Source organism: Triticum dicoccoides, chromosome 7A (genome assembly GCF_002162155.2).
Source record: "Triticum dicoccoides isolate Atlit2015 ecotype Zavitan chromosome 7A, WEW_v2.0, whole genome shotgun sequence".
In the NCBI taxonomy this organism is placed as follows: Eukaryota; Viridiplantae; Streptophyta; class Magnoliopsida; order Poales; family Poaceae; genus Triticum; species Triticum dicoccoides.
In genome coordinates this window covers 110,883,236-110,907,034 of record NC_041392.1, presented here as the reverse complement: position 1 = coordinate 110,907,034, position 23,799 = coordinate 110,883,236, and the positions used below count along the sequence as shown (strand labels likewise).

The window sequence follows — 23,799 nt, the reverse complement described above, 5'->3', positions numbered from 1 at the left end:
GAAAATGTCATAATAGCTAGGTATGGTGGCTGTTTTGAGGAAGGCATATGGTGGGTTTAATGCACCGGATCAAGTTGCGCGCACTAGAGAGGCTAGCAATGGTGGAAGGGTGAGAGTGCGTATAATCCATGGACTCAACATTAGTAATAAAGAACTCACATACTTACTGCAAAAATCTTATTAGTTATCGAAACAAAGTACTATGCGCATGCTCCTAGGGGGATAGATTGGTAGGAAAAGACCACCGCTCGTCCCCGACCGCGACTCATAAGGAAGACAATCAATAAATAAATCATGCTCCGACTTCATTACATAACGGTTCACCATACGTGCATGCTACGGGAATCACAAACTTTAACACAAGTATTTATACAATCCACAATTACTCACTACTTTATATCTCAAAACAATCATAAGGAATCAAACTTATCATAGTATTCAATGCACTTTATATGAAAGTTTTTATTATATCCCTCTTGGATGTCTATCATATTAGGACCAAATTCATAACCAAAGCAAATTACCATGCTGTTGAGAGACTCTCAAAATAATATAAGTGAAGCATGAGAATTCAATAATTTCTATAAAATAAAACCACCACCATGCTCTAAAAAGATAAGTGAAGCACTAGAGAAAAATTGCCTAGCTCAAAAGATATAAGTGAAGCACATAGAGTATTCTAATAAATCATGATTCATGCGTGTCCCACTCAAAAGGTGTGTATAACAAGGATGATTGTGGCAAACTAAAAAGTAAAGACTCATATCATACAAGACGCTCCAAGCAAAACACATATCATGTGGTGAATAAAAATATAACCTCAAGTAAAGTTCCCGATAGACGTAGACGAAAGAGGGGATGCTTTCGGGGGCATCCCCAAGCTTAGGCCCTTGGTTGTCCTTGAAAATTACCTTGGGGTGCCTTGGGCGTCCCCAAGCTTAGGCTCTTGCCACTCCTTATTCTATAGTCCATCAAATCCTTACCCAAAACTTGAAAACTTCACAACACAAAACTCAACAGAAAACTCATGAGATCCGTTAGTATAAGAAAATAAATCACCACTTATGGTACTGTTGTGTACTCATTCTTTATTTATATTGGTGTAATATATATTGTATTCCAACTTTTCCATAGTTCATACCCCCGATACTATCCATAGATTCATTAAAATAAGCAAACAACGCATAGAAAGCATAATCTATCAAAAACAGAACTGCCTGTAGTAATATGTAACTCTCGAATACTTCGGTAACTCCAAAAATTCTGAAAAATTAGGCCAACCTGTAAAATTTGTATCTTAATCTTCTGCAAAAAGAATCAGTATTTTATCGCTCTTTTTTTAAAAAAGAGAATTGTTTTCCTCGGCGCAAAAGTTTCTGTTTTTCAGTAAGATCAAAGCAACTATCACCATAAGCCATCCCAAAGGTCTTACTTGGCACAAACACTAATTAAAACACCAAAACACAACTACTACATAGGTAATAATGTGTATTTTATTCAAGAACAGTAACGAAACAAAAAACTCAAAAATAAAATCGAGCCGCCTCCTGATACGTCTCCAACGTATCTATAATTTTTTATTGTTCTATGCTATTATATTATCTGTTTTGGATGATAGTGGGCTTATTTTTACACTTTTATATTATTTTAGGACTAACCTATTAACCGGAGGCCCAGCCTAAATTGCTGTTTTTTTGCCTATTTCACTGTTTCGTAGAAAAGGAATATCAAACGGAGTCCAAACGGAATGAAACCTTTGGGAACGTGATTTTTGGAACAAATGTGATCCAGGGGACTTGGAGTGGACGTCAAGCAATCAACGAGGTGGCCACGAGGCAGGGGGCACGCCTACCCCCTGGGCGCGCCCTCCATCCTCGCGGGCCCCTCATTGCACCACCGACCTACTTCTTCCTCCTATATATATCCATATACCCCGTAAACATCCAAGAGCACCACGAAACCCTATTTCCACCACCGCAACCTTCTGTACCCAAGAGATCCCATCTTGGGGCCTTTTCCGGAGCTCCGCCAGAGGGGGCATTGATCACAGAGGGCCTCTACATCAACTCCATGGCCCCTCCGATGATGTGTGAGTAGTTTACCTCAGACCTTCGGGTCCATAGCTAGTAGCTAGATGGCTTCTTCTCTCTCTTTGGATCTGAATACAAAGTTCTCCTTGATTCTCTTGGAGATCTATTCGATGTAATCTTCTTTTGCGGCGTGTTTGTCGAGATCCGATGGATTGTGGGTTTATGATCAAGTTTATCTATGAACAATATTTGAATCTTCTCTGAATTCTTTTATGTATGATTGGTTTATCTTTGCAAGTCTCTTCGAATTATCAGTTTGATTTGGCCTAGTAGATTGATCTTTCTTGCAATGGGAGAAGTGCTTAGCTTTGGGTTCAATCTTGCGGTGCTCGATCCCAGTGACAGAAAGGGAAACGACATGTATTGTATTGTTGCCATCGAGGATAAAAAGATGAGGTTTATATCATATTGCATGAGTTTATCCCTCTACATCATGTCATCTTGCTTAAGGCATTACTCTGTTCTTATGAACTTAATACTCTAGATGCATGCTGGATAGCGATCGATGTGTGGAGTAATAGTAGTAGATGCAGAATCGTTTCGGTCTACTTGTCTCGGACGTGATGCCTATATACATGATCATACCTAGATATTATCATAATTATTCGCTTTTCTATCAATTGCTCGACAGTAATTTGTTCACCCACCATAATACTTATGCTATCTTGAGAGAAGCCACTAGTGAAACCTATGGCCCCCGGGTCTATCTTCCATCATACAAGTTTCCAATCTATTTTATTTTGCAATCTTTACTTTCAATCTATATCATAAAAATACAAAAATATTTATCTTATTATTATTATTATTATTATTATTATTATTATTATTATTATTATTATTATTATTATTATCTCTATCAGATCTCACTCTTGCAAGTGGCCGTGAAGGGCTTGACAACCCCTTTATCGCGTTGGTTGCGAGGTCCTTATTTGTTTGTGTAGGTACGAGGTGACTCGCACGTGGTCTCCTACTGGATTGATACCTTGGTTCTCAAAAACTAAGGGAAATACTTACACTGCTTTACTGCATCACTCTTTCCTCTTCAAGGGAAAACCAACGCAGTGCTCAAGAGGTAGCAAGAAGGATTTCTGGCGCTGTTGCCAGGGAGATCTACACCAAGTCAAGACATACCAAGTACCCATCACAACTCTTATCCTTCGCATTACATTATTTGCTATTTGCCTCTCGTTTTCCTCTCCCCCACTTCACCCTTGCCGTTTTATTCGCCCTCTTTTCCTTTCGCCCTCTCTTTCCGATCGCCTCTTTTTTGCTTGCTTCGTCACTATGTCTAGTCCTTTATCCGCTCCTTTGTCTCCCGAGAATGAAGTTCTTAATTTTAAACAAAGGGAGGGAGAAAATCTATAGGATGCCTAGTACAAAATTTGCAATGCGCAAAATAGATCTACTAGGAAGCAATGTACTTCTGTTCTTCTTCGCAATTTTTATGTAGGCATCACTCCTTGGAATAGATGTATTCTTGATACCATTACCGGAGGAAATTTCTTGGGTAGCCATTCTTTTGATTCTTATAATGCTATGATAGATTTGTTTGGCCCACCACCTCTTTTGATTAATGGAACTATTTTAACTTTGGAACATGTGATGCAACGTCTTGAAATTATTGAAAATAAAGTTGCCACCGTAAAGTTAATTGAAAATTTGGATAGGAAGATCCATAACCAAATTACCCAATACGGATCTAAGGTAGGAGTTGCTCTTAAATTTTTAAAGAAAAGGGACCTATGGTTAATGAAAAGATAGATCAAGATTCCACTAGAATTGATAAAATTGAGGATATTATTACCAACCTTGGGTCTGCCTTTTCTTCCATGAAAAACACTCCTCCTAATGCTAATATTGCCAAATTGATGTATGTTCCTAAAAATAAGGGTGAAACTTCTAGTAAGGAAAATGCGGACCTCAAATCCATAAGTGTTCACCCCAATTTTCTCACTATCCTTAAGGAACCTTTTGCTACAAATGATTTTCTTGATTTCGTGCCTAGGAGTTTGATAATTAATAAAAAGAAAGAAACTCCTAAAAGTTATAGGTTTCTTATTGAAGAATTGCCTACCAAAGATGGCAATACCTAGATCTATCCTTGCTTTTATGCCTAGCTAGGGGCGTTAAACGATAGTGCTTGTTGGGAGGCAACCCAATTTAATTTTTATTCCTTGCTTTTTGCTCCTGTTTAGTAATAAATAATTTATCTAGCCTCTGTTTTGGTTGTGTTTTTTGTGTTTAGTTAGTTTTTGTGCCAAGTAGAACCGTTGGGAAGACTTGGGGAAAGTCTTTTTGATCTTGCTGTAAAAATCAGAAACTTTAATGCTCACGAGAATTGCTGCATTTTTTACTGGAGAGTGATATTTAGTTAATTCTTTTTGCAGATGATTAACATATAAATTCCTCACGTCCAGCAATTTATTTTAGAACTTTTGGGGTTCCATAAGTATTCGAAACCTACATATTACTACAGACTATTCTGTTTTTGATAGATTCTATTTTTCGTGTGTTGTTTGCTTATTTTGATGAATCTATGGCTAGTAATAGAGTTTATAAACCATAGAGAAGTTGGAATACAGTATGTTTAACACCAATATAAATCAAGAATGAGTTAATTACAGTACCTTGAAGTGGTGTTTTGTTTTCTTTTACTAACGGAGCTCACGAAGATTTTCTTTTTAAGTTTTGTGTTGTGAAGTTTTCAAGTTTTGGGTAAGGATTTGATGGATTATGGAACAAGGAGTCGCAAGAGCCTAAGCATGGGGATGCCCAAGGCACCCCAAGGTAAAATACAAGGACACCAAAAAGCCTAAGCTTGGGGATGCCCCGGAAAGCATCCCCTCCTTGGTCTTCGTTCATCAGAAACTTTACGTGGAGCTATATTTTTATTCTCCACATGATATGTGTTTTTCTTGGAGAGTCTTGTATGATTTGAGTCTTTGATTTTTAGTTTACCACAATCATCCTTGCTGTACACACCTTTTGCGAGAGACACACATGAATTGGAATTTATTAGAATACTCTATGTGCTTCACTTATATCTTTTGAACTATATAGTTTTTGCTCTAGTGCTTCACTTATATCTTTTAGAGCACGGTGGTGGTTTTATTTTATAGAAATAATTGATCTCTCATGCTTCACTTATATTATTTTGAGAGTTCTTTAGAACAACATGGCAATTTTCTTTTAGGCATAATAAGAAACTTTCATATAAGGGCATTGAATACTAAGAGAAGTTTGATACTTGATGATTGTTTTGAGATATGGAGATAGTGATATCAAAGTTGTGCTAGTTGAGTAGTTGTGAATTTGAGAAATACTTGTATTGAAGTTTGCAAGTCCCGTAGCATGCATGTATGGTAAACATTGTGTAACAAATTTGAAACATGAGGTGTTATTTGATTGTCTTCCTTATGAGTGGCGGTCGGGGATGAGCGATGGTCTTTCCCTACCAATCTATCCCCCTAGGAGCATGCGCATAATACTTGGTTTTTGATGACTTGTAGATTTTTGCAATAAGTATGTGAGTTCTTTATGACTAATGTTGAGTCCATGGATTATACGCACTCTCATCCTTCCATCATTGCTAGCCTCTTCGGTACCGTGCATTGACCTTTCTCACCTTGAGAGTTGGTGCAAACTTCGCCGGTGCATCCAAATCCCGTGATACGTATCACACATAAACCTCCTTATATCTTCCTCAAAACAGCCACCATACCTACCTATTATGGCATTTCCATAGCCATTCCGAGATATATTGCCATGCAACTTTCCACCGTTCCGTTTATTATGACACGCATCATCATTTTCATATTGCCTTGCATGATCATGTAGTTGACATCGTATTTGTGGCAAAGCCACCATTCATAATTCTTTCATACATGTCACTCATGAGTCATTGCACATCCCGGTACACCGCCGGAGGCATTCATATAGAGTCATATCTTGCTCTAGTATCGAGTTGTAATCATTGAGTTCTAAATAAATAGAAGTGTGATGATCATCATTAATAGAGCATTGACCCAAAAAAAGGCCAAAAAAAGAAGGCCCCAAAAAAAGGGTAATGCTACTATCCTTTTTCCACACTTGTGCTTCAAAGTAGCACCATGATCTTTATGATAGAGAGTCTCTTGTTTTGTCATTTTCATATACTAGTGGGAATTTTTCATTATAGAACTTGGCTTGTATATTCCAACAATGGGCCTCCTGAAGTGCCCTAGGTCTTCGTGAGCAAGCAAGTTGGATGCACACCCACTTAGTTTCTTTTGTTGAGTTTTCATACATCTATAGCTCCAGTGCATCCGTTGCATGGCAATCCTTGCTCCTTGTATTGACATCAATTGATGGGAATCTCCCTAGCCCATTGATTAGCCGCGTCGATGTGAGACTTTCTCCTTTTTTGTCTTCTCCACATAACCCCCTTCATTATATTCTATTCCACCCATAGTGCTATATCCATGGCTCACGCTCATGTATTGCGTGAAACAAAAAGGTTTGAGATTACTAAAGTATGAAACAATTGCTTGGCTTGTCATCGGGGTTGTGCATGATGAGATCATTCTTGTGTGATGAAAATGGAGCATGACCAAACTATATGATTTTGTAGGGATGAACTTTCTTTGGCCATGTTATTTTGAGAAGGCATGATTGCTTAGTTAGTATGCTTGAAGTATTATTATTTTTATGTCAATATTAAACTTTTATCTTGAATCTTTCGGATCTGAACATTCATGCCACAATAAAGAATATTACATTGAGAAATATGTTAGGAAGCATTCCACATCAAAAATTCTGTTTTTATCATTTACCTACTTGAGGACGGGCAGAAATTAAGCTTGGGGATGCTTGATACGTCTCCAACGTATCTATAATTTTTGATTGTTCCATGCTATTATATTATCTGCTTTGGATGATAATGGGATTATTTTTACACTTTTATATTATTTTTGGGACTAACCTATTAACCGGAGGCCCAGCCCAAATTGCTGTTTTTTTGCCTATTAACTGGAGGCCCAGCCCAAATTGCTGTTTTGAATATCAAACGGAGTCCAAACGGAATGGAACCTTCAGGAACGTGATTTTTGGAACAAACGTGATCCAGGGGACTTGGAGTGGATGTCAAGCAATCAACGAGGTGGCCACGAGGCAGGGGGCGCGCCTACCCCCCTGGGCGCGCCCTCCACCCTCGTGGGCCCCTCGTTGCTCCACCGACCTACTTCTTCCACCTATATATATATCCATATACCCCGTAAACATCCAGTAGCACCACGAAACCCTATTTCTACCGCCACAACCTTCTGTACCCAAGAGACCCCATCTTGGGGCTTTTTCGGAGCTCCGCCGGAGGGGGCATTGATCATGGAGGGCCTCTACATCAACTCCATGGCCCCTCCGATGATGTGTGAGTAGTTTACCTCAGACCTTCGGGTCCATAGCTAGTAGCTAGATGGCTTCTTCTCTCTCTTTGGATCTCAATACAAAGTTCTCCTTGATTCTCTTGGAGATCTATTCATTGTAATCTTCTTTTGCGGTGTGTTTGTCAAGATCCGATGAATTGTGGGTTTAAGATCAAGTTTATCTATGAAAAATATTTGAATCTTATCTGAATTATTTTATGTATGATTGGTTTATCTTTGCAAGTCTCTTCGAATTATCAGTTTGGTTTGGCGTATTAGATTGATCTTTCTTGCAATGGGAGAAGTGCTTAGCTTTGGGTTCAATCTTGCGGTGCTCGATCCCAGTGACAGAAAGGGAAACGACACGTATTGTATTGTTGCCATCAAGGATTAAAAGATGGGGTTTATATCAGATTGCATGAGTTTATCCCTCTACATCATGTCATCTTGCTTAAGGCGTTACTCTGTTCTTATGAACTTAATACTCTAGATGCATGCTGGATAGCGGTCGATGTGTGGAGTAATAGTAGTAGATGTAGAATCATTTCGGTCTAGTTGTGTCGGACATGATGCCTATATACATGATCATACCTAGATATTCTCATAATTATTCGCTTTTCTATCAATTGCTCGACAATAATTTGTTCACCCACCGTAATACTTATGCTATCTTGAGAGAAGCCACTAGTGAAACCTATGGCCCCCGGGTCTATCTTCCATCATACAAGTTTCCAATCTATTTTATTTTGCAATCTTTACTTTCAATCTATATCATAAAAATATCAAAAATATTTATCTTATTATTATTATCTCTATCAGATCTCACTCTTACAAGTGGTCATGAAGGGCTTGACAACCCCTTTATCGCGTTGGTTGCGAGGTTCTTATTTGTTTGTGTAGGTACGAGGTGACTCGCGCATGGTCTCCTACTGGATTGATACCTTGGTTCTCAAAAACTGAGGGAAATACTTACGCTGCTTTACTGCATCACCCTTTCCTCTTCAAGGGAAAACCAACGCAGTGCTTAAGAGGTAGTACCTCCCAACTAGCGCTATTGTTTAACGCCCCTACCTAGGCATAAAAACATAGATAGATTTAGGTATTGTCATCTTTGGTATGCAATCCATAAGTAGCTCTCATAATAGATTCATATGGCAACTTAATTTTTTTTCTAGTAAAGTGTTCCATGCCCTTCCTTAACGGAAAATGAAATCTAATGTTTCCTTCTTTCATATCAATAATTGCACCAATCGTTCTAAGGAAAGGTCTACCAAGAAAAATATGACATGTAGGATTGCAATCTATATCAAGAACAATGAAATCTACGGGCAGATAATTCCTATTTGCAACAATAAGAACATCATTAATCCTTCCCATAGGTTTCTTAACAGTGGAATCCGCAAGATGCAAATTTAAAGAGCAATCATCGAATTCACGGAAACCTAACACATCACATAAAGTTTTTGGAATCGTGGAAACGCTAGAACCCAAATCACACAAGGCGTGGCACTCATATTATTTAATACTAATCTTAATAGTAGGTTCCCACTCATCATAAAGTTTTCTAGGGATAGAAACTTCCAATTCAAGCTTTTCTTCAAAAGATTGCATCATACCATCAACGATATGTTTAGTAAAAGCTTTATTTTGATTATAAGCATGAGGATAATTCAACATGGATTGCAACAAGGAAATACAATCTATTAAAGAACAATTATCATAATTAAAATCATTGAAATCCAAAGGAGTGGGTTCATTGCTACTTAAAGTTTCGACCTCTCCAATCCCACTTTTATCAATTTTTGCATCAAGATCTATAAACTCCGAATCATTGGGACGCCTTATAGCTAAAGTTGACTCATCTACAGTCCCATATTTATCAAGATTTATTTTAGAAAACAAATATTAATAGGAGTCACATCAATCACTTTAAGATCTTCATCATTATTTTCACAAAAACTAGAAGAACACATTTTTACAAACCAATCTCGTTTCGCACCCATCTTAGCGGTTCTTTCTTTGCACTCATCAATGGAGATTCTCATAGCCTTTAGAGATTCATTGATATCATGCTTGGGTGGAATAGATCTAATTTTCAAAGAATCAACATCAAGAGAACTTGTATCCACGTTCCTAGCCAAATCATCAATTTTAAGCAATTTTTCTTCAACCAAAGCATTCAAACTCTTTTGCGAAATAATAAATTCTTTAACACTATTCTCAAAATCATAGGGCATCTTATTATAATTTCCATAAGAATTGTTGTAGGAATTACCATAATTATTAGATGAATTACTAGGAAACGGCCTAGGATTAAAATTACCTCTATATGCGTTATTACCAAAATTGTTCCTACCAACAAAATTCACATCCATAAATTCATTATTATATTCAATCAAAGTAGACAAAGGCATATCATTAGGATCAATAGAAGCACTTTTGCTAGCAAATAATTTCATAAGTTCATCCATCTTTCCACTCAAAACATTAATCTCTTCAATCGCATGCACTTTTTTACTAGTGGAAGATCTTTTGGTATGCCATTGAGAATAATTAACCATAATATTATCTAGGAGTTTAGTAGCTTATCCTAGAGTAATTTCCATAAAAGTACCTCCCGCGTCCGAATCTAAAAGATTTCTAGAAGCAAAATTCAATCCGACATGATTTTTTTTTTGTATAATCATCCACAAATTCAAACCATGAGTAGGGCAATTTCATAGCATCAATTTCATCCTCTCCCAAGATTGTGAAACATGTTCATGATCAAGTTTCTCAAAATTCATAATATCGTTCCTAAGGGAGATGATCTTAGCGGGAGGAAAATACTTGGAAATAAAAGCATCTTTACACTTATTCCATGAATCAATACTATTTTTAGGCAAAGATGAAAACCAAATTCATTGGATCTCAACAAACACACCGCAAAAAAAGATTACATCGGATAGATCTCCAAGAACATCGAGGAGAACATGGTATTGAGAATCAAAGAGAGAGAAGAAGCCATCTAGCTACTAGCTATGGACCCGTAGGTCTGTGGTAAACTACTCATGCTTCATCGAAGGGCAGTAGAGTTGATGTAGAAGCCCTCTGTGATCGAACCCCCCTCCGGCAGGATGTCGGAAAAGGACCCAAGATGGGATCTAACAGGAATAGAAGGTTGCGGCGGTGGAAAAGTGTTTTTGTGGATACTTCTAGAGGTTCGGGAATATATTGAATATATAGGAAGAAGCATGTCAGGGGAGTCACGGGGGCCCACAAGATAGTGGGGCGCGCCCTACCCACCTAGGCACACCCTCCACCGTTGTGGCCGCCTCGTGGCTCTTCCGACTTGATCTCCAAGTCTCCTGGGTGTCTTCTGGCCCAAGAAAAATCATCATGAAGGTTTTATTCCGTTTGGACTCCGTTTGGTATTCCTTCTCCATGATGCTAAAAAACAAGGGGAAAACAGAAACTGGCACTGGGCTCTAGGTTAATAGGTTAGTCCTAAAAATAATAGAAAATAACATATTGATGCATATAAAACATCCAAAACAGATAATGTAATAGCATGGAATAATAAAAAATTATAGATACCTTGGAGACGTATCACGTCGCTCCTGTGCGGCCTTAGCGCGACAGGATGCATACAGATTTAGCGCGACATCATAAGGTATGGGATAAAAGGACATCATAAAGAGGGGTATAAAGAGGGGTATATCATAAAGAGGACATCATAAAGGACATCATATGCTTGTTAATCTAATATACCCTTCTTTATGATGTCCTTTTATCCCATACCTTATGGGGTCCTTAAGAAAGCAGAATTTTATAGAGCTAGGCTGGTATATATGGCAGGAGGATGAAGATAAGAAGAAATACCATTTGGTAAACTGGAAGACATGTTGTGTAGACCTAAAGACCTTGGCGGATTGGGTATCTTAAATTTAAAAATCATGAATATGGCTTTGCTTGTAAAGTAGTTTTGAAAATTAGAAAATGAGGAAGGATTATGGCAATCAGTTCCATGGAGCAAATATGTAACTGATGGCTGCCTTTCTAGAACAAAACACAAAAATGGAGATTCTCAATTTTTTGCTAGTTTGCTTAAAGTCAAGGATATATTTTACAAATTCTGCAAAAAAATCATGGGGGATGGTAGGAACACAATATACTGGGTAGATGATAAGCCACTTAAGAAGGCATACCCTAGATTATATATGCTTAACTTTGATCACGATATCACTGTGGCTGAAGCCCTAGAAAAAGGATGGCTTGGCTTTAAGTTCAGAAGAACTTTGCATGGAGAAACACTTGATCTCTAGAGGAACTTGAGAAGGATATGTGAGGAGGTTACAATGGTAGGTGGGAAAGATCAGTTGGAGTGGATGCAACTTGTAACAAGCAATTCATTGGCAAATCCTTATACATGAAATTGATAGAAGATGGGTGTGATTTTCCACAAAAATTTCTCTGGAAAGTTAAAGTCCCTGCTAAAATAAAGGTGTTTCTCTGGTTAGTTAACAGGAGGAGCAACCTAACTGAGGAACAATCTGCTCAAGAAAGGGTGGAATGGTAGTAAACAATGTGTTTTTTGTGGGCAAGATGAAAATATTGATCATTTATTTTTCAAATGCTTGACTGCTATTCTGGTTTGGATTCTACTCAAATATGCTTTTAGCTTAAATGCTATACCGGATACCCTAACTGTCTGTTTTGGGAACTGGCTTAGAAGTTTTTCTAAGAAAAACAAAAAACTGGTATGGTTGGCTTATCTGCCGTTTTCTGGACTCTTGAAAGTGCAGAAATAATCTCATTTTTGAAAATAGATCATGTTCTGGCCCATTGATACTAATTAGGCTGATATGTTATTGGATCGTGGGTTGGTCGATTTTGCAGATCAAGGAGAAAAAAAGAGAGGCAATGATGGTGGGGGCAAGACTTCTTAAGCAAGTAGCAAGTGAGATTTACAGGGCTTCGCATGGATGGCGTAACGGAGTCTACATGCTGTAGTGAACAAAAGATAAGAAGATGATCCTGTGAAGCTGTTTGTTTCGTCATGTTGCTGCATTCTCAGTTTATCATTTTATGTTTGTATGCCTTTGCACTATGTTGAACTTGGTCTAGCGATGTCGTCTCTTCTCCACTTTTGTTCCTCTGGGGGGATCGTCCCCTCGAGAAGTGGCAGATGTTTGGTCGGGCCTTGTGGTAGTCTCTCTGGAGAACTTGTTTACATTTGTGCAGTAGTTTGATCTTAGAAAAACTGCATGGTTTCTTTAATGGAAATTGGAAGGAAGGCCCTTCTTCTATTAAAAAAAAACTTCAGTCACCTGAAAACTTATTTTGGGTAAGTCAACTGTATCTATATCTATCTATATCTATACCAATATAAAAAAACCCAAAGGGGCAGATCCAATTAATCTCGGCCATCAAATCATGTCAATCCAACGACCTAGACTGTTTCAATGTCGAGCGCTCAACACGTTTAGCGGGCAATTAATTTCATGCCAAATATAGTGTTAATTACATAATAACACGCAAATAATATCCTACTTAATATCCGCATGCACTTAATATACTTTGAAATTAACGTGCATTGCACGTACACATTGACTAGTCATTAGATTAAGAGATTCAACTATGATCTTTATTTCTCCCTCTTTCTTTCTCTCCCAACGGTTCCTTCTTCCACAAAATCAACTTACCCAAATTACAAATTCAATCAAGTTACATATAGGTACTATGAAAAAACAGCCTATAGCACATGCAACCACACTATACAATCCATTCTCTCTCAAAATAAAAATAAAATAAAAAACACTATACAATCCATGCAACGAACGTCAGACGATGGTACGTAGTGTACTACACCTCGAGACGGGCCAGCTCGTCGGCGAACACCTTGCTGAACTCCGGCATGCTCTCTGGCTCCAGCGACAGCGCGAGCGTGAGGGCGCCGTCCTTGCCGGGCGCGTTCATCACGTACACGAAGCCGCTGTAGTACATGAGCGCGGGCCCCATGAACGCCGGCGCGCCCCACCCGAAGTCGGCGTCGGAGAGCGACATGCCCATCCAGCTGATGGCGCGCAGGTGCGCGCGCGAGATGCCGCTTCGTGGCAGGTTCATCACGTCCACGCCGTCCAGGTAGTCCACCAGAGACCGCGCATGGTCGTCCCCCTGGCTCGTCGCCGCGCGCGCGCGCCGAGCAGCAAAGTCCACCGGGTTAGACACCACCTCCCCGACGGTGGCCACGGTCGACGTCCGGATCACCGCATTCCCGAAGTAGCCCCGCGGGAGCGGCGGCGCCAGGCGCGGGCGCATGTCGATCATGGAGTAGAGCCGCGTCTCCGCGTCCAGCGGCAGGCCCCGCGCGCGGCACGCGCACTGCCACACCAGCGCCACCACGGCGCGGAACGTGGACGCGCCTGCGCACCGCGCCCTCAGCGCGCTCACCTGCTGCTTGCTCACCGTGATCAGGGCGCTCGCGTACGTGGACCCAGCGGTTGCCGCGTGCACCGGGGCTGGCTCCGGCTTGTACTCGGGGTGGTCGTACGGCACCGCGCGCTCTTGGCGCGCGGCGAGCAGCCTGTGGTCGAAGCTAGGCGGCACGGGCGCGTCATCTTTGGTGGAGCCGCGGGCGACGCTCGCCCAGGTCTCCACGAAGAGCGCCGCGCTCCGGGCGTCGACGACGGAGTGGTGCATCGCCAGGCCGAGCACGACACCGCCGCAGCGCAGGTACGTGACCTGCGCCAGCAGCAGGACGCACGGCGGGTTCGGTGCGGGCGTCGGGGGCACGAACAGGTCGCGCATCTCGCCGCACGGCACGAACTCGTTCATGAGGTCCTCGAGCGCGTAGTGATCCGAGCGCGCGGTGACGAAGACCGCGCCCTCGCCGGTGCAGTCGATCTGGACACGCCCGGCGCCGTCCAGCCCGAGGCGGCCGGCCAGCGGGTAGAACTCCACCAGAGCCCTGGCGAGGCTGTCCTTGACGGCGTCGGCCGCGAAGAAGCCCGCATGCTCGCCGTTCGGCCGGTAGAAGTAGACCGTGGGCGTGTAGCCCCGGCGCGCAGCCAGGTCCAGGTTGGACAGCCAGACGGCGCCCCCCGGCGTTGCCTCCACCGGGACGACCATCTCCGTCGACAACACCTGGACGGCTGCCATTGTGTGCCTCGTGTACGTACGTGTCTCTTGCTCTCTTTTGTGCTGCTGTACGTGCTTGGGACTTGCGAGTGCTCTACTGCTGTGCGTGGACGTGGATGGTTTATATAGGCAGAGCATCAGCTGTGCAGTAAAGGCGGTGGAGAGGCAGCAGGGAGCTCAGTGGGAGACCGAATAAAGCGAAGTCGTCACACGTAAAATTTGGCCCGTTTGGGCAAGACCTATCGCGTGTCCATATTCTTATTGACCCACTTTGGTAAATGCGCAGACCATATGCTTTTTTACGGTTCTCCTTTCATAAACGCGCACACCTGATTCACCTTCCAACACTTCAACGAAATTTCTCCTTTTGTTACAGTTGCAAACAACCAGACCATCTGAGCTCTTATGAATCATGCCACATGGACGGTTCAACGGAATTCGGCTTAATTCTTAGCTCTCCGACCGAATTCTGCAAGATGTGCCGGAGACATACCTCAACATGTTCTCCGACGTTGCTAGACACAATGCCGGGACGAGGGCTAAGCGGGGAGAACGCCGGTCTGATGCCCCCTTTTCCCTAAGATTTTAGGGCACCCTCTAGAAACACCTCTCTAACCAAAAAGTGGTTTTATAATCCCGAGCTCAAATGCTCCTGCATGAGCAATAAAATTAAAAAAAACTGAACTTATTTGGCAACAAACACTGCTTAGTTTTTTGCCTGCGTGTAAAATTTCGTGATGACATAAAATTTGTCAATGTCTGGACGAAAATAACTAAATCAGTTCTCCAAAATGCCGTCAAAAATATATTTTTTGGACTATCAATTTTATTATTTTTGGTCCAGACCTCCATGGATGTGATTGGGTCATTGTGTGCCTCGTGTAAGTACGTGTCTCTTGTGCTACTGTACGTGCTTGGGACTTGCGATGCGTGGACGTGGATGTTGTTGTGTCTCTGAGCTCTTTGAATGGTTTATATATAGACAGAAGCTCAGCTATGCAGTAAAGGCAGTGGAGAGCCAGCACGGAGCTCAGTGGGAGACCGAACAAAGTGAAGGTCGTAAGTGCCACAAAGTTTGGCCGTTCGCGTGTTCATATAATCTTATTGACCCACTTTCGTGAATGCACAGACCATGTGCCTTTTCTATATTCTCCTTTCGTAACAACGAGTCACGCCACATGGACAGTTCATCGAAATTCGGCTCAATTCTTAGCTCCCTGACTGAATCTTGCGAGATCCGTCGAAGACACACCTTCACACGCCCTCCCACAACACTAGACACACTGCAAGGACGAGGACTAAGTGGGGAGAACGTTGATCTGATGCCCAGTTTTCCCTAGGTTTTTAGGGCACCCTCTAGAAACACCTTTCTAGCCTGAAAGTGGTTTTATAATCCGGAGCTCAAATGCTCCTGCTTGAACAATAAAATCCAAAAAAAATAAGAATTTAAAGTAAACCGAACTTATTTGGCAACAAACACTTCTTAGTTTCTTGCCTATGTGTAAATTTTCGTGATGACATAAAATTTGTGGATGTCTGGGCGAAAATAACTAAATCAGTACTCCAAAATGCCGTCTAAAAAATATTTTTAGAGTAACAATTTTATTATTTTTTGTCCAGACCTCCACGAATGTGATTGCATCAAAAAAAATTGCATGTAAGAAGATAATTCAACAATGTTTGTTGCCAAAAATTTCAAAAGTTTTTGAAACATGAGGGTGCATTTGAGCTCAAGTGTAGAAATTCCATGCCCAATCTCTACCCTCCAAATATATAGAAAAAGAGAGGGAAATGTACATGCAACCCTATCATCCTGATTTTCGATGGGTAGGAAGTCTCAGCATCTTCCATGCTCCAATGTCGTCCACCTCACCACGCAAATCGCTGCCAAACGGCTCCGCCTTTCATTGCGGACATGTTCATGTTCCCGTGTCGCCAACCCGCCTGAGCTTGACGTGACCCACGCAACTGCCGCCATGGCCACATCGCAGGAGTATGCCGCGCACGTCCCTCTATTGCTTGGGCATCGCCGCTATGGAAAGAGCCCTTGCTATTGAAGATCAAAAATTTTGTTTGGCAATTATTGAGGGATCGCCTATCATTTGGGACAGAGGTGATCAAGAGACACAACCCGGGGAATGGGCTATGCCCTCTCTGTGAGGTCCCGGAGATAGGGACCCACATCCTCTTCTCTTTCACGGAAGCAAGGTTTCTTTAGAGTTTTGTCTATGAGGCTCTAGGGCCTGACTGGGAGGCCCTGGACCTGGCTGGGTTCATTCAAAATAGAGCCAACCAGATCGGTAGGAGGAGACGCCTTTTCTGGCTTGCATCGACAGCATTAGCTTGGACTGTGTAGATGATGTGTAATAAGAAGGTGATTGAGAGAGTCTTTCTTCAACGAGCCTTTGACTCGATCTTCACATTCCTGGCGTTTTTGTAGGACCGACACCCGCTATCTAGGCAGCACGACCATGAGCGGCTGGGACTGATGATGGACGTGATGCATGATGCCGCTCGCTGCCTTACCTTGCAGCAGCCCCCTGAGGCCGAGGTCACTTGGTGGCCTATTTATTCTTTTATGCTTTTTCTTGGGCGTGTTTGTGTTGTTGCCCCAGCAGAATATTCTATTTCGATGCACTTAAAACTCTTGTATGGAAGAGGTGGTGTGGCTTTATTTGTAAAGCGGGGGTGAAAGCCTATTTCAAGAGAAGACCGCCCAGACCTACTCTTTTCGTAAGGCTAGCAAAATGGGGATGCTGCAGCATGCAACTTTAAGGTCAATGACCATGGTTCTGATGTGGGATACTATCTAGGTGATTCCATCTATCCTACATGATCAATATTTGTGAAGATATTCTCGACCCTCAATGTAAAAATAGTGACCACTTTGCCAAGGCTCAAGAGGCTTGCCAGAAAGATATCAAGCTTCTGGTGTGTTGCAAGCTTGGTTTGCAATTGTGTGGGGTCCTGCTACTTCTGAAAATATATTTAATCATATGTAATTTGTTGGAAAAAGATGATTATACTGTATATTTCCAAAAACACCATATTAATGAAGATACTCGTTTGTGTATGAGTCTAGACCATTACATAAAAGTTTATATTTGTACATGAGACTAAATCAATATAAGAAAGTTTATATTTGTGACCTTGCTAGTAGTTCATATGTGATATTAGATCAATATGTGAGGTCAACATCCATATTATCAATCATTTGTATTAGATGTACAAACGTGAGAAATTATAATAATGTCGTGGACTTGATAATAATTAGGTTTCACTTGTGCAATAGCTACATAGTGATCTTTTGGATGGGACAAACAAATAAATTTGTTTAAGTAAATTTTCCTCCTTAATAGGAAGACAACATAATGGTAAGTGTATTTGTTTTACTTTGTCCAAATATTGTTTCCTCTCATTACTTTATCCATTCTAAAATACATGACACATTAGAATCGAAGAGTCTTTGAGATGTAAACTTCATTATTTGGTAAATTATTATATTGCTAAAGGGTAGAGAAATTTCTCTATAATTTCCTTGGAAGTCCACTTAATGCGCGGCTCGCCGGTCCTGGCCGCCCCTTCTTCTTCTTGCGCCTCCTCGCAAGAAAAGTCGCCAGCTCCTCCTCCTCCTCCTCCTCGTGCTCCTCCGGCTCCTCCTCGCCGTACTCGAGCTCGTCGTCCATGCCGCCACTGAGGTCCACCGTGTCGTCCTGGGTAGCGAACCCGGGGGACGCGGCGGCCGCGGCCGAGCCTGTCGTGATGATGTCTTCCATGTCGGCGTCGGTCTCGTCGGTGTCGCCGAGGTGCGACGTGGAAGCTTGTGAGAAGGTCAGCGCGACACGGCGAAGAGGGGGCGTCGGGGAGCACGCGTAAGCCGGTGGCGAGTAGTTGTATGGAGGGTGTCGTGGTTCTAAGTCTGACAGTAGTGTAGGGGGTAAGTATGGAGAGGCAGGATCTTAGCTGTGGAGAAGTTGTAAGCACGCAAGGTTTACGAGTTCAGGCGCTTCTCGGAGGAAGTAATAGCCCTACGTCTCGGAGCCAGGAGGCGGTCGATTGGATTATATGAATATGGGTTACAGAGGTGCCAACCCTTGTCTCAGAGGAGGGGGGTGGCTTATATAGAGTGTGCCAGGACCCCGGCCAGCCCACGTTACAAAGGGTTCAATGTACATTAAGGCAGAGCGTTACTGGTAACACTAGTAATAAAGTGCTATGATGACCATAAAAGCTACTTAATGACCGACCGTTAGCGTGCGGAGTGACTTCAGGTCTCCTGGCCGTCGAGTGGTTGGATCTTGGTCGAGTGATTGTTTCTTGGTCGAGCATCTTCGAGTCTGTCGAGTGGAACACCTCCAAGTCGATTGAAAGGTGGTTTCTTCTAGAGATGTCCTTGGGTAGGGCAGTTAGGACAGGTCCATGACCCTACCCTAGTTGTGTAGCTTCATCATTAGCCCCCGAATGGATCGAGGTTTGAGTGGGGAAGGAGTTGAGAACCTCTCCGACTCGTTTTTCATGCCGTGAGCATATCTTGTCCCGGATCAATGGACCTGAGTGATGACAGCAACTTCCTTTTCAGTCGCCTTGATCCATTCTTAATTCTTCGTCGAGTGAGTTTGTTCGCTTGTAAGGCTCCGAGTGACGGTGTGGAGGAGATCTTTGGTCTGGCCAGTTGTTTGCTGCGCGCAGATTTCGCGGGATTCGAATTTTGGGAAGCGCGCGGGACGGGGGTGGCCGCAGTAATCGGAGGGGATAGAGCGGAGCCGCCTCGATCCCCGCGCCACCTTTTTCGCCACGTATCACGCGCGCGGTCGTTACGGGATTTGACAGAGCCTCCTGGGCCTACCCGTCAGCCACTCGGAAGCGGCCTGATATAAAGCGCCGGACCAGAGTCTCCTGAACAGTGCATCTCATTTCCTCTTCTCTTCCTCATGCCCCTCCGCCGCGCTCACTCTCGCCCCAGCGCCATCGCACCATACGCGTCCCGCCAACGACAATGGGGAAGGAGAAGACAGTGGCTCTGGAGCGGGCAAAGAAGGCGACAACGAGGTCGAAGGGGAAGGCGACCAGCCGGGGTGGATCTTCCTCGCGGTCCGGCCTGCCGAGGGGCTGGATCCAGGGCGACTGGATCCACTCGAGGATCTCCCAAGAAGACCTCGACGACTTGGCCAAAGGAGGGCTGATCCCCTATGACTCGGCGCGGCTTCCGGGGAAGGAATCTGAGCCACAGCCTCGAGAGGGTGAGCGTGTCCTTCTTGCTACCCACGTCGACCGTGGATTTTCGTTGCCCCCTCACCCCTTCTTTCGAGGGTTTCTGAACTTCTTTGGGGCACAACTCCATCATTTTACTCCCAACTCAATCGTTTATCTTGCCGCTTTCATTTCTTTGTGTGAGAACTTCCTGGGTTGTCGGCCTCACTGGGGTCTCTTCAAGCATATTTTCACTTGTCGCTCCCAGACAGTGAAAAAGGCTAATCCGAGTGACGAGAGGACCCAAGTGATCCAGATGTGTGGGGGTCTTGGCATCCAGACGAGAGGGAAAAGCTCCTTCCCGGCCATGATTCTTCCCGACTCAGTTTGCAGATGGCAGTCGACCTGGTTTTACTATAAAGACCAGTCGACGCCAGGGCAATCGACTGGCCTCCCTCCCTTTACCATGGACCAAGTGGAAAAACCCTCCCCTTTGAAGGTGCTCCCAGAGGAGAAGGCGCACGTGAAGGTGCTGGTCGACCGAGTGGTCCAGCTTATTCGTGACGGGGTCACTGGTATGGATCTCTTGGAGGTCTTCCTTCAGCGGCGCATCCAGCCTCTCCAAGCCTGAGACCATCCGATGTGGATGTATTCGGGTCTTGAAGACTCCACTCGGATCCACCCAGAGGAGGTCGACGACAACACACTGGAGAAGTGGTTGTCTGGCTTTACCGGGAATAAGGACAATCCCAGGGGAGCCAGGAGAGTCCCTCCATTCGACCAGTCCCACGCACCCGAGCAGGTCTGATTCTGAGTTTTTGCTTGTAATCTGAATTCACTCGCGTAGCTGCCTATAATGCGTCGACTGACTTTGATCTACCTACTTTCTTTCAGGCCATTATTGGAATATATTCAATGCCCAATGGGGAGCAGGAGCAAGCTCTGGAAGGCGAGGCGAGTGGCGCCGAAAGCGGCGAGTGGACTTCCGATGGTGAAGGGGATGGAGGAAGCGACGACTCAAGCGGTGGAGAAGAAGTCGAGTCGCCTCCTCGCAGGGAGAGGCGATCCAAGCTTGACCAAGAACGACCGAGTGCCCGTGACAAGGCAACTGCTCCGGCTGGTCAGTCTTCAAAGCGCCCTCGGATCTCTTCACCAACCCTGACTGAGAAGGCGCCAAAGCACACCAGAGTTGTAGAGCCGAAGACTCGGAAGGCGTTGCCGAAAATCAAGATTGATATCCCCGTCGCTTCTGCGTGAGTGCCTCTCTTTGCATTCACTCGATGCTTCGCGCTGTTTGTTTTTCTTGTTTTAACTGGACGAACTTTGGAACTGTCAGTGCTGCTACCTCCGGGACCTCAGCGTACAGGGACGAAGATGAGGTGATGGAGGATGCGGTCACTTCTAATCCGGGTATGATCCCTGCCATACTGTCTTTATTTTGGTCGATTCAACTGCAACGCGTACCATTGGGTGATGTGACTTTAACGATTGAATTTTGCATAGCTCCCAACGTTATTGACCTCCCTGATGATGATGAAGAGCCCGAGAGGCCTTCGACGAGGAAAAATAGGCGAGCTCCTGCAAGCGGGGCGCTACAGACGACGCCGAGGGCGGAACCAGTTGTTTAGGACGCTGGCGACGTCAATCGGGGTTCTGTTACCTTCCTGAGCCACTGTCGAGTGCCTTGCCTTCCTCGTCGACTGCTCAGGCCCCTGTCGACCCTCCTTCAGTTTTTGCGACCCATCATGTCCCAGAGGACGAGGTGAATGCTGCTAAGGAAGCCATACACCAGGCGGGCATTATGATGGAGAAGATGAAGGCGGTGCGGGACGCCAGCCAAGCCGCCTATGATGCCAGCTCGGCTCTCCAGAGCAACGTTCAGGTGGTCGCCGCTTGTTCTGTTAGGATATGCTACCTGAAGACTCTTTCCGAAAACCTTTGCACCTGTACACCCACTGGGTGTGTCGATTGAATTTTTGGACTAGTGGGGGCACGCTGAGTGCACCCACTGGGTGTAGTCCTCGAGACTATGGTGGACTGCTGGCAGTCGACTGTAGTCTTTGTATTTTGCCGAATGTATAAACCGAACTAGTAGTTTATCTCTTCCACTCGATCTGGTCAAGTGGGATCAGAACCGGTGGGGGCACGCCAAGTGCACGCACTGGGTGTAGTCCCCGAGATCGCGGTCGACTGCTGGCAGTCGATTGTGGTCTGAGTTCTACTTTCTCTCTCTCTTTTTTTGCTGTAAAAATAACTTCTCCCCTTTGATTTCAGAAATCTTGTGATCTTGGAGCTCGCTTTGCTGACTTGGAGAAGCAGCAGATTCAGCTGAACCTTGACTTGGAGCTGGCCAGGACAGAGCTGCAAAAGGTTAGAGACGGCGCCGCAGGTAAGACGAGTTTGTCGACTGGTCAGTTTTAGGCTTGAGTACCCTTCCGCTATTTCTGAATCAATCATCATTTCTTTGCAGAAAAACTGAGAGAAGCTGTGGCGAAGAAGGATCAGGATTTGGCTGCTGCTCGTAAGGAGGCTGACGACAAGACCGCTCTGGCCGAACAGAAGCTGGCTTCGGTCGGCCAGTTGGAAGAAGAGAACACCAGGCTGAAGAATGCTCTGAATGACTCCAACAAGGAGTGCTCGCGCTGGAAGAAGGCGAATCTCGTCCAGGGCGAGAAAATGGAAGGCATTGCTCGTAGGAGGGATGATCTGGAGAGTTATCTGAGAAGTCTTGCCAGGAAGCTGTTCATCAAGCTTGAAGGTGCACATTCTGTTCCGACTGACTTTTTTTTAGTCGACTTAGTGTATGAAAATTGACTTATCCTTGGATCGTGAATGCAGAGTTTTGCCAGAACTTTGAAGAGGAAACTAGGCGGATCGAGCCTGGTTTGGATCCAATCAACTCTCCCGTGAAAGATGAAACTGCCATGAATCTGCTCCGTCGAATCTTGCATCGACAGTGCCGTGGACTACTTGGCTCGACTGAAGGTCGCCATGTCGCAGATTAACCCGGCACTTTGGCCAGAGGCTGAGCTCCAAAATGATATTGAGTCCCTGATGACTCGACTAAATGAAATCCCCGACCGAGTGCAGGAGTGGAAGAAGTCTGCTGCTCGGTGTGGCGCTGACGTGGCTCTGTCTTTGGTTCGTGTCCACTACAAGGAGGTGGGACAGGACAAACTGGCAGCAATCAAGGTCGCCAACACTCAGAAGCACGACTTCCGAACCTTTATGGAGACTTTCATCGCTTCAGCCACTCGGATAGCCGACGACGTCGACCTGGATGAGTTCGTCGAGCCTGCAAGCCCTCCTCCCGCGGAGTGAACAAACTCTTATGTCCCACCTTAAATTTGCCTCGGAATGCCGAGTGGTTTTTGTAACCGTTAAACTTTTTCGGGCTGCATGTCCGAGTACTTTGATCTGTGATTTGGAACCTTTGGAATTTACCCGAACTTGGTTTACCGTTGAATATCTTTATGAATCTCCTGCTGAGTGAACCCATTCTTCATTCGAGACAACTTTTGCATTCACAGCACAGCTCCGAAGGACAGGGATGCAGTCGACCTATGTCTTGTATTTGTGGTGAAGCTCCTCGGGAGAAGGCGGCGGTCGACCCACACCATGTTACCGCAGAGTGGGACGGAGCGCACATTGTATTTGTGGCGAAGCTCCCCAGGAGAAGGTGGCAGTCGACCTGCCCCTCGTCGTCCTTGAGGAATGAGATGTATTTCGTACTTAGGCGAGTATTGGACTGCCGCTAAGCCTCTGAGTGGGAGGATTGCTCTCCACTCGGTAGGATTTTTTCAAACTTAGGCGAGTGCCGGACTGCAGCTAAGTCTCTAAGTGAGAGAACTTAGGCGAGTACTGGACTGCAGCTAAGCCCCTGAGTGGGAGGATTGCTCTCCACTCGGTAGGATTTTTTTCAAACTTAGGCGAGTGCCGGACTGCAGCTAAGTCTCTGAGTGAGAGAACTTAGGCGAGTACTGGACTACAGCTAAGCCCCC

The 23,799-nt window shown here is 44.2% G+C and overlaps 1 protein-coding gene across 1 annotated transcript; it reads right to left on the bottom strand.

The window, feature by feature from the left end:
• Nucleotides 1-13,151: 13,151 nt before the first annotated feature.
• LOC119333182 (hydroxycinnamoyltransferase 4-like) lies at nucleotides 13,152-14,629 on the bottom strand. Its single transcript, XM_037606171.1, has one exon. It carries the CDS (start codon nucleotides 14,627-14,629, stop codon nucleotides 13,334-13,336), a length of 1,296 nt encoding a protein of 431 aa, XP_037462068.1. The 3' UTR covers nucleotides 13,152-13,333.
• Nucleotides 14,630-23,799: the final 9,170 nt, after the last annotated feature.